Source organism: Fukomys damarensis, unplaced genomic scaffold (assembly GCF_012274545.1).
Source record: "Fukomys damarensis isolate Sample0158 unplaced genomic scaffold, DMR_v1.0_HiC HiC_scaffold_17, whole genome shotgun sequence".
Taxonomy (NCBI): domain Eukaryota; kingdom Metazoa; phylum Chordata; class Mammalia; order Rodentia; family Bathyergidae; genus Fukomys; species Fukomys damarensis.
Window position 1 is genome coordinate 78,820,531 of NW_022900929.1, and position 18,951 is coordinate 78,839,481.

General features: G+C 41.6%; 1 protein-coding gene and 1 long non-coding RNA gene across 4 annotated transcripts in view; one reads left to right on the forward strand and one right to left on the reverse strand.

Moving 5' to 3' along the window:
• The window catches only part of LOC104872468, a 21,917-nt gene extending 2,971 nt beyond the window's left edge, over positions 1–18,946 (forward strand). Inside the window, exon 3 of the long non-coding RNA XR_004517748.1 lies at positions 18,878–18,946. This is a non-coding gene — a long non-coding RNA (uncharacterized LOC104872468). The remainder of the gene's footprint in view (positions 1–18,877) is intronic.
• Positions 11,464–18,951, reverse strand: part of Sppl2a (signal peptide peptidase like 2A) — a 42,264-nt gene continuing 34,776 nt past the window's right edge. For all 3 annotated transcript variants that reach the window (XM_033765239.1, XM_010638708.2, XM_010638703.2), the window contains one exon: positions 11,464–12,226. In XM_033765239.1, the coding sequence (XP_033621130.1) occupies positions 12,161–12,226 (66 nt within the window). In that variant the 3' untranslated portion in view covers positions 11,464–12,160. The remainder of the gene's footprint in view (positions 12,227–18,951) is intronic.

Consider the following 18,951-nt stretch of genomic DNA (forward strand, 5'->3'; position numbering starts at 1 on the left):
GAACTTGGGCCCTTGCATTTTGCAAGGCAGGCAGCAAAACCACTGAGCTAAATCCCGGCCCTCTTTTTGAAACCCCAAAAAAGAGGAGTTTTCAAGGATGTTTTAGTGAAAAATTTCCAACACACACAAAAGATAGCACACACATCACTTGGGTCTAGTGATTGCCAAGACTATGGATTTGCTTTGATCTCCCCTTTTTTCTTTTCTTAGCTGAAGCATTTTAAAGTAGATGACATTTTATTTTGTTCCCGTACATGACAACACCCATGTGCAAAAAAGAACATTTTCGAGTATGTGTCTGTGGTTCTGTGGCGCTGCGGTTCAAACCAAGACTCACACACGCTTTATCCCTGAGCTAAAGCGCCTGTTTCACATATGTAAGATAGGTTCCATAAGTATTCTTCACACTTCTAAAGAATTACTTGATTTTCCGTATTAATGAAACCACATAGCACAGTCCATTCCCAGTAACTGAGAACTAGAATTTAACTGCTATCTTTTTTGAGAGCTGTGGCCCTCCGATCTAAATGGAAACACTTTTAACAGAATGATATGCCAAAGCACGGGCTGAATTTTAGCAAAGACTGAGAGCTATTTACCCATGACCCTAAGGGAATTGTGTGAATTAGGACTGCTACAGCTTGAATGTGTCCCCCAAAGTGTATGTGTTGGAAATAATCCTCCGGGTCATGGTGCTGGTCAGTTCATGAGGGCAGAACCCTTGCGGAGTCATGCAGTTCCTTCTTTTAGTTTTGCAGTATAGGGATTGAACCCAGTATATTCAGACTGAACAACATCCCCAGTTTGTCTTTTTATTATTTTATCATCATCACCACCACCATCACCATCATCATCACTGCAATTTATTTTAAAACAAGGTCTCACTAAGTTGCCTTGGCTGGTCTCAAATTTATGACTCTCCTGCCTCAGCCTCCATGCGGGGATTCCAGGCGCGCAGCACCATGGCCAACTAGATGTCCTTTCCTTAGGAGAGTCCCTGTGCAGGTGAGAGAGGTTTCGTTACAAAAGCAAGTTCAGTCCCCTCCTACCCTACTGTCTTCCAGCAGAGCAGCAGGAAGGTCCTCACCCGTTCGGAACCCTCAAGTCCAGAATCCCCAATCTCCAGAGCCATAAGAAACAACTTTCTGTGCTTTATAAACTGTCCAGTATCAGGGGTTGGGTCTCAGCAGCACAAAACGGACGAAGACATTGCCTCCAGAGAGCAGTCAGAGAGGCCCCTTGGAGTTCTGCTAAGGAGTCTGGCTACTGCTGCAAGGGCAGAGCTGCTGAGAGCTCACCTGTGCAGGTAGCTGGAATTGCTCAATTTTTTTTTCAGCAAGGATATTTAATCTTTCCCCCCCCCATTAAGTTTATTTATTTATTTACTTATTTTTGGTACTGGGGATCGAACTCTGGTCCTTGTGCTTGCAAGGCAGGTGGCGGAACCGCTGAGCTAAATCCCCGGCCCTATCCATTAAGTTTATTGGTACGTTTAAAGCACACAATACAGTTACACTTATCATCATGATCTTGTACCTTTACATGATGTATCTTGGTTCTTGTTTTTTCCTCATACCCTTGCCCCCCTTCACCCCCTTCACCCTTCTCTATTTACAAAGACTTTGTTTCCATTTTTTCACATTTTTTCTTTTCCCTTATTTCCTTTCCCCTCCCCTTCCCACTTCCCCTTTAGCCATTTTCTTCCTATTTTGCCCTCTCAATTATACCATTTGAACCTTATTTATACTTTTAGTTTTTCACACCAGAGAAACTACTCAGTATTTACTCAAGTGTGTCCCATTTATTTCACTTGAGTATAGCCTCAGCGTGCATCCATTTAGTTATGGATGTTTCTAGTTTCTCATTCTTTATGGCTGAGTAGTACTCCATTTTATAGAAAAACCACATCTTCTTTGTCTAGTCTCCAGTTGATGGACATTTGGGTTGTTTCCAAGTTTTAGCTGTTACAAACCATGTCACTATAAACATGGGTGCATATATATCACTGTGGTATGAGTCTTTTAATTCTTTGGGAAAGATACCCAGCAGAGGGATAGCTGGGTCAAATGGGACCTTTAATCCTAGTTCTTTGAGGTATTTCCATATTGATTTCCACAGTGGTTACACCAATCTGCACTCCCACCAACCATGGAGAAGGGTTCCTATCTCCCCACAGCCCCACTAGCATTTATTATTGGTTGATTTCTTGATAGCAGCCATTCTTTCTGGGGTAAGGTGGAATCTCACTGTTGTTTTCATCTGCATCTCTCAAACGACCAGTGATGTTGAACATTTTTTCATATATTTATTTGATGCTTTTACTTGTTTGTCTGAGAAATGTCTGTTCATTTGAGAAGACCATTTTCTAATCGGGTCTTTGCCTATGGGGTGTCTTTTTTGAGCTCTTTATATATTCTAGATAGTAGTCCTTTGTCTGAGTAGCTGGAAAAATTTTCTTTCCCACATTGTAGGTTGTCTCTTAGCTCTATTGATGATTTCTCTTGCACTGCAAAAACTTTTTAATACAATGAGATCCCAGTTGTTGATTCTTTGTGTAAGTTCTTGTGCTGCTGAGGATTTGTTCAAAAAGTCTGCTCCCATGCCAAAGTCTTTGAGAGTTCTACCTAATTTACTTTCCAGTAAGTTTAGTGTTTTTGTTTTGATATTTAGATCTTTAATCCACTTGGATTTTAGTTTAGTGCATGGTGAAAGATGGGGATCTAGTTTTAATCTTTAGCAAGTTAAAAGCCAGTTTTCCCAACACCATTAATTAAAGAGGCTATCTTTCCTCCAGTGAGGATGGTTGGCTCCTTTGTCAAAGATGAGGTAGCTGAGTATGTCTGGTGTCATTTCTGCATCTTCTAATCTATTTCATTGATCCTTGGGTCTGTTTCTTTGCCAGTCCATGCTGTTTTTATAACAGTGGCTTTGTAGTATAGTTTCAAGTTGGAAATTGTGATACCCCTTCCATGTCTCTGCTGCCTAGAATGGCTTTTGCTATTCTAGGTTTCTCCTGGTTCCAAATGAATTTTTGGATTGTTTCCTCAAGATCTGTGAAATATGCTGTTGGAATTTCAACTGGGATTGCATTGAATGTACAGAAGTTTTGGAAGTATGGCCAGTTTCATTATGTTGATTCTTCCTACCCAGCAGCAAGGGATGTTTTTCCATCTTCTTATACCCTCTTCTATCCCTTTTTTCAGAGTGCTGTAATTTTCACTATAGAGGTCTTCGGTAGATTGATTCTGAGATATTTCATTTTTTTGGATGTTATTGTGAAAGAAATTGTTTCCCTAATTTCTCTCTGTGTGAGTCTGTTATTTGTGTACAAGAAGGCAATTGATTTCTGAGTGTTGACTTTGTATCCTGCTACTCTACTGAATCTGTCAATTAATTCTAGTAGTCTTTGGGCAGAGTTTTTTTAGATCTTGTATATACAGTATCAGCAAATAGTGACAGTTTCACTTCTTTCTTATCTTTATTCCTTTTATTTCTTTCTCTTGTCTAATTGCTGTGGCTAATGTTTCTAGAACTATATTGAACAGGAGTGGTAATAGTGGACATCCTTGTCTTGTTCCTGATTTTAGCATGAAGGTTTTTAGGTTTTGACCATTTAGAATGATTTTGGCTGTTGGTTTTGCATAGATAGCCTTTATCAGCATGAGACAAAGACCATCTATTCCATTTTTCTGTAGCGTTTTTTTTTTTTTATCATGAATGGGTGTTGAATTCTATCGAATACTTTTTCTGCATGTATTGAGATGATCATATGATTTTTGTCCTTGACTGTTGATATAGTGAATTACATTTATTGATTTACATATGTTGAACCATCTGTGCATCCCTGGGATAAATCTGACTTGGTCACGGTACATGATCATCTTAATCTTCTGTATTGTTTCCCGGTATTTTATTGAGGATTTTTGCATCTATGTTCATTAGGGAGATTGGCCTGTAATTGTTATTGGTTGGGTCTTTCCCTGGTTTTGGAATCAAAGTAATACTTGTTTCCAGGAATGAATTTGGAAGGATTGCTTCCCTTTCAATTTCACTGAAGAGTTTAAAGAGTAGTGGTGATAGCTCTCTAAATGTCTTGTAGAATTCAGCAGTGAGGCCATCAGGGCCTGGGCTTTTCTTTGTTGGTATTGTTTTAACTACATTTTTAATTTCACTGAATGTAATTGGGGTGTTTAGACTTTTCATATCTTCTTGGTTCAACTTTCATATGTATCTAGGAATCTGTTCATTTCTTCTGTATTTTCCATTTTATTAGAGTACAGGTTTTCAAAGTAGGTATTGATGATCCTCTGGATTTCTGCTGGATGTTGTGACTTCACCCTTTTCATTCCTAACTGCATCAATTTGAGCCTTTTCTTTCTTTTTTTGATAAGGTTGGCTAAGGGTTTATCAATTTTATTTATTCTTTTGAAAAACTAACTCTTTGATTCATTGATTTTTTTATATAGTTCTCTTAGTCTCCGTTGCATTAATTTCTGCTCTGATCTTGATAATTTCCTCCTTTGTATGTGCTTTTGGTTTGTCTTGTCTTTTTTCTAGAAGCTTAAGGTTAAGCATTAGGTTATTTGTTTTCCTAGTATGGGCATTTATTGCTATGAATTTCCCTCATAGAACTGCTTTCATTGTGTCCCATAGATTTCTGTCCACTGTATTGGCATTATCATTTAATTGTAGAAATTATCTAATTTCTTCTTTAATTTCCTCTGTGACCCAGTGGTTGTTCAGCAGGGTTTTATTTAATTTCCATGTGTTTATGAAGTTCTTGTGGTTTTTAGGCTATTGATCTCCAGGGTAATTGCAGTAGGGTCTGACAATATACAGGGATAACTTCCATTCCTTTGTATTTAAATGTGTTCTATGAGCTAGCACGTGGTCTATTTTGGAGAATGACTCATGTGCAGCCAAAAAGAATGTATATCCTGATTTTGTGGAGTGGAACACTCTGTTGACATCAGCTGAGTCCATTTGTTCTAAGACTTGGTTCAGTTCTGTTATTTTGTGGATTTTGTCGTCTAGATGATCTATTTGTGTCAGTGGAGTATTGAGGTCCACTAAAATTGTATTAGTGCTTATTTTGTTTCTCATATCCATTGGTATTTGTTTTGTATAGTTGGGGGCACTAGTATTTGGTGCATATGTATTTATGATTGTCACTTCGTCCTCTTGGATTGTTCCCTTTACAAGGATGCAGTGGCCTTGTCTCTTAATTAGTTTTGGTTTGAAATCTATTCTGTCTGCAAATAAGATAGCTATGGGCTCCTGTCACATGGAGCACTCTTTTCCATCCTTCTACTCTCAGTCTATGAATTTTTTTGTGGATTAAGTGGGTTTCTTGTATACAGCATATTGTTGGATTTTCCTCATTCCATTCTGCTAGCCTGTTTCTTTTGATTGGTGAATTGAGGCCATTAACATTGGTGGTTATTAACTGTTATATATTCATTTTTCATTGTCATGTTATTTTCCTGTTGTTGGTTCATTTTTTATTTTCCCCTCTCTCCCTTTAATTTCTTGCCCTGCCTGGTATATTTGCTCTGTTGGCCCTTGTGGAGTTGTGGTCTTCATTTTCTTTTTCCAGGATATTGTTTAGAAGTGTTTGGAGTGCTAGTTTGGTGTTCATGAAATTTCTCAGGTGTTCTTTGTCGTGGAAGTATCTTATTTTCCCATCAATTTTGAAAGATAATTTTGCAAGATACATCAGTCTAGGTTGGAGGTTGTTTTCTTTTAGGACTTGAAATACCTCACTCCAGGCTCTCCTTGACTTGAGAGTTTGTGTTGGAAAGTCTGTTGTGATTCTGATGGGCTTTCCTTTGCATGTGATGTTTCTTTTCTCTAGCTGCTTGCAGTATTTTGTTCTGTAGGGTTTCTGGGATCTCAATTAATATATGTCTAGATGTAGATTTTTTTAAAAATCACGGCTAGTTGGAGTCCTATATGCCTCATTTATCTGTATGTCAAATTCTTCCCCTCTATATTATATATATAATTCTTCTTTGCACCATCTAAGAGTTGTTGGATTGATTTCTCATGGTCCCTGTTTTTAAGAGATCTCTATTTTCGTGGTCACTGACCGCAATCCTATCTTCCAAAATTCTATCTTCACTTTCGTTCATCTTGCTGCATATGCTTTTCACAGAGTTTTTAATCTCTTGGATATCTGCTTCATGGATTCCATTTCTTTCCTATGTTGGGCGTTCATGGTTTCCATCATGGTCCTGAGCTCATCTATTTTTTAAAAAATCTGTTTCTGTTTTAGAGCCTCTAATCATGTCTTCGATTCTTCTCACCATCTCTGTGGTTATCTGGGAAATTTTGTTTTGAATTTTTCTAGAGCCTTGTTCTGGAGGCTGAACTTTTGTGAGGGTGGCACCATCATTCTGTGCAAAACAACCTGGTCTTGTGGGGCTGGGTCTCAAGATGGCTGCTGAGAAGAACACAAAGTGGGAAAGAGAGGGAAGAGACAGCAAAGCAGCAGACCAGCAAGCAGGCAACCAACACACAGGTAGAGCTGAGCATCACAGGACCCGAAGGCAAAGGCACCAAGGTGTAGACGCAAGAGTCACCCGGCCTTCTTCTGCTCCTTGCCCATCAGACATCTGCAGGCCCACGTGAGGGCTCAGGGTTCTCAGCGAGAGTGGCCAAGTTCGAGCCCAGCCAGGGCAACTCAGCTGCTTGGTGAGACCCTGCCTCAAAACCCTAAAAATAAATGCTGGAGAGTCAGGGATTTAGCTCAGTGGTGCCGCCTTCCTGCCTCGCAAGCACAAGTAGCCAGTACCAAAAATAAGATAAAATAAAGGCTACAGATATAGCTCAGTACCAGATTCCAAGGTTCAATCCCTAGTGCTACAAAAAAAAAAAAGCCCTCAAACCCCAAACCCCCAAAGCACCTGGCTCTCAGATGGCTGAGAAGTAATCTAGGACCTGCTGTCACAACCACACAACCAAAGTGTTAATCCACAGCAGCCAGTGACGCCCCTCAAAGTCAGTGATTTGACGTCAGCCAAGGGCAGGGGAAGCCAGAGGGTTTCTTAGGATTTTCTGGTAACAGTCCCTTCATTTTGTGTAAATATCATTTCTGTGGTTTCACCAGTCCCTGATGGACCCGTTAAAAAGAGCACAGGGTGAGCCTGTGCCTCCAACCTCCTGCTGAAGAAAGGGCAGCAGCTTACCGACTGTAGGGCGTGATCCTGCAGGGCCAGTTGTTTATCCCTCTGTGGTCGCTCCTGTCTCAGCATGAATACCTCTTAACAACAAAATAATGAACTCAATACATTTTTACCATTATTTGTACTCTGAAATTTAGTGGAAGCCCACAAAAGAAAATGCCAAAGGTGCCGGACATGGTGGTACATGCCTGTAATTCCAGCACTTGGGAGGCTGAGGCAGGAGGATCACTGTGAGTTCGAGACCAGCCTGGGCTACATAGTGAGTTCCAGGTCAGTCTCAACTACACAGTAAGACCCTGTCTCAAAAAACAAAAACAAACAAAAAAAACCAAAAAACCCAAAACCCAACAAAAATAAAAACAAAAAACAAAGAACACTTCTGTGTTGTTTTCAATTTTTTTTACCACACAAAATAAGACAAATTCAACTTTTATTTTAAAATAGAATTTATTGAATACTACAATGAAGTCAACACATTAAAAATTGTTTTTCTGGTTAGTATCGGCACACTGTGAATAAAGTGCTATAAATTAATGCTTCAAAATATTCTAAACTTGAAATCATATTCCATAAAAAAATAAAGCCTTGTAGTGTTATAAAAGAATTTACACTAACTTACATATCAAAGTATCTAAAAAATCCCATGCTCAAAGCAATCATGTAAAAAAAAGGTAAAAATCCAATCATGCATTTTATAAAAGGTTCTCATTTGAGCAAAATACAGAAAGTAAAACAGAAAAGTAAAAACAAAAAACAGAAAGTAAAACAAAATGGCAAAAACTAATTTATATTAACCTGTCCTACTGGGAAATGTCACAAATTAACTAAACTTTAGATATAAAAAAATCTACATTCCATAGTAGAAAAATTATTTATGATACTTTCAAGGAACCACACAATGACAGTAAATACTCTGCCTTCTTCTAGTTGCCTCTTACTTGACAATAAGGGTGACCTTAAAATTTTGTTTTAAAAATAATGTGTTCTCTAATGAACATTTTCTCTCTCTCTCTTTTTTTTTTTTTTTTTTTTGGTTTTTTGAGACAGGGTCTCACTATGTAGTTGAGACTGACCTGGAACTCACTATGTAGCCCAGGCTGGTCTCGAACTCACAGAGATCCTCCTGCCTCAGCCTTTCCAGTGCTGGGATTACAGGTGTGCGCCACCACGCCTGGCTCTAATGAACATTTTTAAATGCAAAGGCTGTCTTAAAGAAACAGTAAACAAGGAAATTTACATTTATAGTCTTTGCTATATAGCAGCCTATATATTACTCTGTCAAATGTTTTAAAAATTCTAAGCACAGTACTCTTTAACAGTAGAGAGACATATTCCAAAGAGGTAAAGAATTTGATCCAGATCCACTGAATCCAGAGTATTTTTCTTCCAGAAAACATAAAGTGATTTAGATTCAATATTATATTAACCTTGCCCCCTTTAGATTATCCTGAATAGGGCACTAAAATTTTAGGCTGCAGAACTGCTTATTTTGAGTCATCTTGAATAAATTCAGCCTTTTTTCTTCCTCATGGAAACTACAAAGCCTCTTCAAACTGGTGTATCCCACCAGCTTGCGACACAATTGTCATGTTTCTGAAATTTCACTGGCTGAGAGCAGGCTAAAATTTTGGAAATCAAGCTTAAAGACAACAGTTAAGTATTTTTAGTTCAATATATAAAAGCTTTTTGCTTATACTTAAGCAAATATTGTATTTGAGCAAGGAAAACTGGAAGGCTGATTACATATGATTCCACCACAGTCGCTATGATATAACTAAAATATATAAATGAAAATGCCTTATGGGCCAAAATTCTCTTCTTCTAAAAGACCAGTAAGTTGCAGACCCATCTGACAAGGAGCTGATAATCAAAGAAAATCTACAAGCTAGAAACAACTCCGCCGAGCAGCAGGGAATATATTTATTTTGGCTGAACTAAACTGATGGGAAAATGATGTACATTATAACTTGAGGTATTTAGTGATTTTTTTTTTTTTTTTTTTTTTTTTTTGGTACCGGGGATCGAATTTGGGCAGGCGGCAGCACCACTGAGCTAAATCCCCGGCCCTAGTGATTTCTATTTGATAAGTCACAAAATGTTCATAGGGACTTCCTAAGAGATAAATTTTTCTGTAAGTATTCATAAATATGACATATTTACTGTTTTTAAGACATGGTCAAGAAAAACTCAGCTTTTCTTCTTCAAGTCATGGACGGTAGGTAAACAGAGAAGAGTCAAATTTTTATTTTCCTACATTTTGTTCATTTTGACTCTCAATATAAAAGTATTTCTATACTTTAATTTTTTTAAATAACTATTTTCAACTAGGTTACTAGGAGGATAATTTAGGCACAATATAAAGGTGATATTGTGGGCTGACTCTAGGAACTGCATTTTCTATTATGTTTTTCTGCTTAGCCAGTTAGAGTTCTGTATGTTTTCACTTGGTGCTGGGGATCAGATCTTGGGCCTGGTACGTGACAGGCCAGTGCTCTACCCATGGGCCACGGCTAAGAGCTTAATAGCAAACCAGACCAAGGTTGATTTCCCTAATGTTTAACAGCTAGATAAAGCAGAAGCTGTACCAACTAACTTGGATTTCTAGATACACCAGTTAGTATTTCCTTGGAGTAAAATCTAAAATCTAGCATAAGGAATTAAGATATCAGTCCCTAATGAAACAGAATTACTTCGGGAAATTGTCTTATTTCAATGTAGTTGAGACAAAACAAAAAACCCAGTAACTTCATAAAAGGTGGTCGAGGCTCTTGAGTTTCATAAAGCTTAGATGAGAGTGCAGATAATTTTACTAAAAAAGCTGCATTTTGGCAAGCATAATACTGACATTATTATAAATGAAAATATAGTCAGAGTTTTAAAATGGCACTTAATCTTTTCTCTATCAGAGTCTGCCAAATAAATTAGGCTCTTTGGGAAAAAAAATCAAACTTTATATAATGGAAGAAAATTAAGATTAACTCTTACTTATCAGAAAGGCATCTGCCATAAGCAAAAGGACCCATAACTGTATTAAATAGAAAGAGGGGCTGTCAACGCAGCTTCTCTATTTGCAATCTACTTGGCAAAGGTTAACAATTAAACAAAAGCATCTAATACTAAATTTAGTTTAAATATCGAAGGTCTGATCCATTTTTAAAAGCATTAGTTTTTTGTGTTGCTTTGTTCTGTTGTTTTTGGTAGTAGAGGTTAAACTTAGAGCTTTCACACTGAGCCACATGCCCAGACTTTTTGAGGGTCTCACTAAATGACTAGCCTGGCTTGTATTTGAGTCTCCTGCCTCAGCCTCCCAGAGTCCTCGGGTAAGAGACATGCACCACCGTACTCAGCTTTTTTTTTAAGTACTAGTGATTGAACTCAGGCCTTTGGACTGAGCTATATCCCCTTTTCCTTTTCTTTATTTTTCTTTGTCTTTCTCCTTCCTTTCCTTATCCTCCCTCCCTTTCCTTCCTTCCCTTTTCTATTTTCCTTGTCTCACTAAGTTGCCCAAGGCTGGGCTCAAACTTGCGATCTTTCTGCCTCAGCCTCCCAGAATGCTTAGATCACAGGCATGTGCCACCATGCCTATTTTTTATCTTTTACTAAGCTGAATTGGCCTTAAGACAAAACAGTAGATCTGTGCACATATTTTGTTCATTATTTATTTACACAGATATGCAAAAATCCTGCTGCTTTTGCAATCACCTGCCATTTAGGACTTTCGTAGAGAAGGTAAAAGATCATGAAAAGATAACTTGATCTCTGACTACAAGGGTCACAGTGAAGGCTACACCTGAGATTTTTGCAAAGAATGAGAAAAGCTTTTCAAAGTTGGACGTTATCAGGATGGTTAACTGGCCTGATGTACTCACGCCGTACACGGGAACACTGAGCTGCCATCTTCCACCGGTACTTTCACGGTTAGCTGGAGTGACCCACAGGGAAGGGTGGGAACTGTTAAGGAGGCGCCTCTCAAACAAGAAGCCATAGGTATTTAGGATTTGACCAAAAAAAAAAAAAAAAATTTTTTTAAAGATCAAAGTTCAGCATCAATAGAATCAAATTTCAAAGATGCAAAAGACCAAAGTGAAACTGAAAGTAAGGAAATGAAAGCCGAGCCAGGCGTGGTGGCGAGAGCCTGTAATCCCAGCACTCTAGAGGCTGAGGCAGGAGGATCCCTGCAAGTTCAAGACCTACTTGGGCTACACAGTGGTTCGAGGCAGCCTGAACTATATCACGAGTCCCTGTCTCAAAAAAAACAAAAAACAAAAAAACAAAAACAGAGAGAGAGAAATGAAAGCTGTATCTTCAAGAAAATGATGGTATATTGTGAACCACATTCCATTTCCCTCTCACAGATACCTCTACACTTTATGCTTCTCTATACCTAGAAAAGCATTCAAATGTTGTACGCCTGAGGTAATTTAGCTTCCCAAGTTTAAAAAATGGTTGTAATTTTTACTAACTTGTTCCAAAAATGCTTACATTTATTCCCAAATTGTATATTTATAACCTCAGCATGACATAAGGGCTCCCCCTGTTGAACAGCTGCCGTCTTGGTGGTCTGTTATTCCTCAGTGGGGGATAAAACATGCACAATTCTTTAACAAAAAAATCTGTGCAGAAACTTGCTTTGACAATTATATTTTGATCTGTCATTAAAGCTGAAGGAGACATTTCAGTAAGGAAAGTACAGGGGTGGGACAAGGAATTTTAAAAAATACATAGTGTATATAATACATCTTGGAAATTACACACACTGTATGCTTTTATTGAATGTGAAGGCACAACTTTAATATAATTAAAAGTAAATGTATTTTAATTCTTTCTGATATAATTGTCAGTACCAGCTTGTAGAAATATATATTTGCAAACATGTCACCAAAAATGCTTTCAGAATGTCAATTCAAAAGTTGATTTAAAAAGTCAAACTCTACTGGTAAAAAGTCAAGAACACGTTACTGCAGGTCCACAGATCACTATTGCTGGGCAATCCGATCATCAGTGGTCACTGGGTTCTCTTCACTTGCTGAATAGTTCATCATCTAGGAATAAATAAAAGATGTCAGAAATATGCGAATTTTCAACTTGATCTCGCCATTCACTAATTTGGCAAAACAATTCCAGATTTTATCGGAGACACAGAGCGTCACAATTACCGACATACAGACCAGTAAGAGAAATCACTCCGTGGAACTCTGAAGTTTCTAATTCCGAAACCCTATAGCAGTGGGATACGATTCCGTGGCTGTGGGCTGTCTCACACTGGGCGGGAGGTAAATTTCCGTCTCCAGGAGAGCAGTGAGCAGGGAGCGCCTGCTAAATGTCACTGGGACTTCGCCTTATTTTTAGAAGTCACAAGCTGGAGGTGCGTGATGCTCGAAGGGCCCTGCCGCTCCTTTTGGAGCAGAGCTCCGCTTCCTCGTCCCAGCTCCCAGGGACAGCTCCAGGCCTCATGGCCTGCAGATGCGTCTCAGCCTCTCCGCCCTACAGCGGCAGGCAGAGTCACGGGCCGGCCGGGCGAAGCCTGAGACAGGAGGAGGAAGGCCCTGGGCCAGCCCCGGGTCCACGGGGAGCCTTGGGGGCCGCCAGGGGCAGGGCAGCCCCGGTCCTCGGCGAGCATAAGAAGCTTTCTGCCTCTGGAGAAAGCTTGGCCAGTTTCCGTTCCAAACCTGCGGCACTGAGGTCCTCCAGGGAAGTTAGGGTCACTTCCCCCGCTGTGTTTTCTGGACTTTGAACTTTAAACACTCACATTCCCCCTGCCACGTAGGTATGTATGCCTCTCTCCATGTTTATCTTTTTTTTAAATTTTTTTATTTTTTAGACAGGGTCTCTATTAGTTTGGGCTGGCCTTGAACCCACTAGTAGCCCATGGGCAATCCTGCTGCCTCAGCCTCCTGAGTGCTGGGATTAGAGGCGTGTGCTGCCACGCCCAGACTCTCTCAATGTTTAAACCCGTAGTGCTATGGTGAACGGTCCCTCGTTTCATGCCGTAAGAAGGAGACTTCATAGAGACACTTCAGCGTTTGACTGGAGTCTCTGAGCCTTTTCTATAAATTTCTCTCATCAAAAGCAGCAATGTTTGTACAGAGTTCGGTAAAATACTGCACATTTGGAAATCTTAATTGTAAACTCTTTTCTCCGGTCCACCATTAGCTGCAACGTATTTCCCTAAGCTTTTCTTCTGCAGGCTTTCAAGAGCCACAGTACTCGGGCCCACTGATCTGATTTTCCAGTACACATTAGTTTTAATTAGTGTGGAATAAATAAATAAGGATATTTTTTCCCTTGAGAGAAACACCAAGCAGAGTCGTAATTATTTTGACACATGGACTAATGAATCATTTGATACAACTTTTCTGTTTTGAAAATGTAATTTCATTTTATGGACAAGGAGAGAGTCCTCAGAGGTGAAATAACTTGCCAGAATAAACGGTAAACACTATAATGGCCAGGCATGGTGGTACACGCCTGTAATCCTGGCACAGGCCTCAGGAGGCTGAGGCAGGAGGACTGCCCCAAGCTTGAGGCCACCATGGGCTACATAGTGATTTCAAGGCCAGCCTGGACTACAAGGTGAGATTCTGTCTCAAAACAAAGAAAGAGCTGGGCATGGTAGCACACGCCTGTAACCCCAGCACTTGGGAGGCAGAGGCAGGAGGATCGCTGTGAGTTTGAAGCTAGCCTGGGCTGTGTAGGAGTTCAGGGCCAACCTGATCTAACAGGAGACCCAGTCTCAAAAAAACAAAACAAAACAAACAAATAAACTTTTTTTTTTTTTTTTTTTTTTTTTTTTTTTTTACAGGGTCTCACTGTGTAGTTGAGACAGACCTGGAACTCACTATGTAGCCCAGGCTGGTCTCGAACTCACAGTGATCCTCCTGCCTCAGCCTCCTGAGTGCTGGGATTACATGTGTGTGCCACCATGCCCAGCTGAAGTGAACTAATTTTGACTGTAAAGGTTGGGCACAAGCAGTAAGAGATTTTTCTTCTCCACATGAGCAGGGCAATAATTTTGTGAAGGCATTACATTACATTGCTTTCAAAAGGGCTAGTTTTTTGGAAAAATGGACTCTCTCCTGACAGTAATTTTTAGTGCTCTGTTACTAAACTGCCTAAAATTTCAGTTCCTCATTACTTTAAAGTTTTGTACACAATGAAAAAACAGCTGAGTCTAAACAATTTTTCCTGGGGCTTGTGGTACCTTAGGATTTTTTCCTTTTACAAATAAGTTAAAGGAAGCAGATTTAACAGAAATTCTAAGTTGTAATATTTAAACTAGGAAAATAAAACTCTAGCCAATGAATTGAAAAATAACAACTAAACCAACAAACCAAAACAGAAACTCTCAGCTCCTACAAATAATAAATATATTTTTGGAAATTTTTTTTTTGCTTTTTTGAGAGGGTCTCACTGTGTAGCCCAGGCTGACCTCAAACTCACAGAGATCCTCCTGCCTCAGCCTCTGGAATGCTAGGATGATAGGTGAAGGTGAGCAGTTTATAGCCCCCGGCCATGTTTGCAGACACTCTGGAGCAGATGTCCCTGGAACCTGCTGTCTGTCACACCAGCCCTTGTGCCCATCCCGTGGGGCGGTTACGGCTCTGCATCCAGCAGCAGCAACTCTGACTTTGTAGGCAGCTGCTAGGAAATGAATCATTTTTTCCCATCCCAATTTTTTAAAATTCTAATATTATTTTATCCCATTCCTGATCCTTTTTTTTTTGGTACTGGGAATCGAACTCAGGACCTTGTGTTTGCAAGGCAGGCAGCAGAACCACTTAGCTAAATCTCTGCCCCCCCATCCTAATTTTTAAGGACGAGAGTTGGACGGTCCCCAAGGAAGATGAACGTGCTCCTTGGTTGATTCTTTTCCTTATCCAAGTGCCTTTCTCTTAATAAATACCATGGAGACACAAAGCAAAAAGGTGCTAGGATCGAGAACGGACACAAATGAGCTATGGAGAATTTCAGGGAAATGCAGTGCTAAAGCATCGAAGTATAGAACAACCCAGTGTTTCCAGGGCGAGTTGGCACAGAGGGGAACTGCACACAAACTGTTCAGAGTAGCTGTGCCCACCCCACCCCACCCCACTTGTGGTACTAGGGAACAAACCCAGGGAGCACTGAGTTACCCTCCCCTACCCCAGGCCTCGTGATTTTTGGATCTCACTGAGCTGTGTGGGCTGGCCTTGAACTTGAGATTTTCCTGCCTCAGCCTCTTAAGTAGCAGGGATTAAGGTATGCACCCCTTGCCCAGCTGTCCAGTTCTTCTTGGGGATGGAAGAGTCATGGGGTGGTTAGAAAACACCCTTCCACTTTTACATGCAATGCTTCTGTATTCTTGTTTTAAAAATGCAAATATGCATTACTTTATAACTAAAAACACACAAGCAGAAAAATCATCGAAGTGAAAACAGGGTTGGGGTCTACATAAAGGTGTTAGACATTAACGGCCAATAATTTTAACCTATAAACCATCAAAACAGAACAAAGACGAGCAGAAGTACTGGGACAAACACCTGTTCACATCAGTTTTGCCCACGGTTGCAGTCATTTCCCGATAATCTCTTAGAGAGGAATTTCTGGGTCAAACTAATTGGTAAAGGATGGTACATGCCTATGAGAATATTACACGGCCAACGAAATGATTTTTACAAGGAATGTGAAATTAAAATGCACTGAAAGCCGGTCATGGTGGCGCACGCCTGTAATCCCAGTACTCGGGAGGCTGAGGCAGGAGGATCGCTGTGAGTTTGAGACCAGCCTGGGCTACATAGTGAGTTCCAGGTCAGTCTCAACTACATAGAGAGACCCTGTCTCAAAAAATTAAAAAAAAAAAAAAAAAAAAAAGTGCACTGAAAAAGCAAGCTAGGAGCTACCAAGACACCATCCAGCCACCTAGGCACCACCTACAAAGGCCTGTGAAATTTCCATCAGCCGTAGCTGGCTCTAGGGGGCAGGATTATGAGTGGATTTGCTTTTCTTGGGGTTTTTTTGTTTTTGTTTTACATTTTCCAAATTTTCTATAGTAGTACCTATTTTTATAACAAAATACTTAGCTATTGAAGGAAAAGGACTTTTGCACAAGTAAAGAAAAATGGTGATGAAAATGGCAGGAAACAAATAATCCTAACAGTTCCAGGCTTAAATTCTTGCAAGAAAAGTTGATTTTTTTTTTTTTTTGGAACCAGGGATGGATCTCGGGACCTTGCACTTGAGAGGCAGGCGGCAGGCAGCACCACTGAGCTACATCCCCAGCCCTCCAGACTTAAATTCTAATTAGGTCACGTTTGGTGCCCATGACTTAAGCCTCTGTGCTGACCTCCCTTGGAGCCCGACAGTGCCCGCCTGGTGCACACCGCTCGAGGGCAGCCTGTCCCGGTCCCTGGCCTCCGAGCCTTCGCCCTCCCAGCTAAGGACGCCTGAGCGCCACCTGCAGCCGGGCCTGTCTCCGCCCCGTTCACTGGGCGACAGGGTAGGACTGGAGAATATAACTGCCGTGACTTTCCCTCGAAATCCTCCCCACACGGCGGACACGCTCATTCCGCCTTCTGTCCTCTGTCCGGAGCCGCTCTAGAGTCCTCTTTCCCCGGTCTCAGCTGCCTCCAGGTCCTGACTGGATTCCAAACTCCTCCTCCCAGGATCACCGTGACTTTGGGACAGCGCGAGAGTCGCACGGTGCCAGAACCAGTGAGCCGGGTGGGTGAGGACACAGCGTAGTGCTTTTAGGAGCTGCCTTTCTGTGGGACGGTCTCAGCAGCAGCATTCGCTGGATTTCTGGTTACACCTCATAGTGTGGATCACAGCTCCTCACACTCAAGAAAGAGGACTTCAGAGCAACCTCAGGAAGTGGCAAGAACCATGGGATAAGCATGACAAAGCCAGAAGGAGGATTTTTGAAGGAAATTAGTAGTAACGCATTTTTTACTGTTAAAAAAATTTTTTTGAGACAGGGTCTTGCTCTGTAATTCAGGCAGGCCCTGAACTCAACAGTTAGCCCAGCCTGACCTCAAACTCCAGCAATTCTCCTGCCTCAGCCTCCAAGTGCTGCGATTACAGGCAGGCGCCACCACACCTGGCTTGTAACAATTTTTAAAAGATGCACTATGCATCTTGACCACATCTTATATTATCTGTCGCTCCCTAAACTTGCTGGTCTCCTTGCAGGAGCCTTGAACTCCCCTCCCTCTCCCTGCACAGAGAGGACCCCTGCCCACTTTCACCGCCTCTGCGCTTCTCAGCCTCGACTCCTTCACGGCGAGGGAGGCCCTGGCAAGACTTTTCCGCTCACTCTCCAGCTCCCCTCCTGACCCTGCTGGACCTGATGACACCCTCTTTACCCCACCCATCCTGAATGCCCTTCTCTCCTCCCTCTCAGCTTCTGAAGTCTTGGTTCCTGCAGGACAAGCCCGGGGCTCAGCCCTCAGGGTGCTGACATCATTAACAGTGCTCAGCGCTCTCCCGAGCTTGGCCTGACCTGGACCCACAAATGCCCACCTCCCTGCTCCCGCTCCGCTCCGGGGTGCCACCGGCTTCCCCTCACAGACCTGGGTCCTCCCAGGCCATGGGGACAGACCTGTGTGCCACCTGCTCATCCTGTATGACCAAGATCGAAAGTGCCACCTAAGTCACAGACCTGCTCAGCAAGTATCTGCTCAATGGAAAATATAAAATTAATATAAAAATATTTTAAAAATAAAAATAAAAAGTGTTTAAAAAATATAATACTAATAAAATGACGATCCTTGCCGGGCATACTGGCGCACTTGGGAGGCAGAGGCAGGAGGCATGAGTTCAAGGCCAGCCTGAACTGCTTAGTGAGATCCTCTCTCAAGAAAAAGGTAATGAGTCCTTTTTGGGATGCTATATCCAAAGGTTAGTAGTAGAATGTGTGCTGTAAGATACACTTTTACTTAAAAAATAAATCTATAAAAATAAAAACTCAGTGCTTGCCTGCCATTTGTGAGCCCTGAGTTTGATCCCCAGTACCGGAAAAACAAAAAACAAGAACAAAATCTATATGTGGGTCATGTCCGTGGAAACGTTCAAAGCTGCCTTACTAGTTTAACCAAGGACCTGTGGCCATAAACTAGTTCTCTGTACAAGAATGTAAACTGGGCCGGGGGTGGTGGCTCATGCCTGTAATCCCAGTACTCGGGAGGCTGAGGCAGGAGGATCACTGTGAGTTCCAGATCAGTCTCAACTACATAGTGAGACCCTGTCTCAAAAAAAAAAAAAGAATATAAGCTGGGAGGACAATACCGCGCAGCAGGCAGGGCAGGTATTATTATCTGTACAAATCTCCAGGAAATGGCCTGGCTTACCTGAAGGGACTCTGAACTAGTGCCCTTCCCAGCGACTGCAGCCTGTGGGATGATGTGCTGGCCGCGGTCATGAACTGACACTAGGAGACGCTGCAGTAACAGCCCAGCCAGTCCCCTCGGGGACACGACGCCCGAGCTGCCTTCACAGAGGGGCCGGCTGCGGCCTAGACCTAAGGTGGGCGAGGCTTCCAACCCCTCCTCAACTGCAGCGCAAAATGACTGCGTGGGGGGACGGTACGGGAATACAAAGAAGGCTTAGGAAAACGGGGGTTCACTTCCCGGGAAGACAGAGCTCCAGCCACAGACGCTGGTCTCAAGACTCCCTTTGGTTCAGGGGTTTTAAAGAAAGGACCTCTGGCTCCATTTCAGTCTGAAATGAGCGCCCCGCTGGGGCGCACTCCGACGGGGGGGACTGCGTATCGCCTTTGCGGCCACGGTACCCA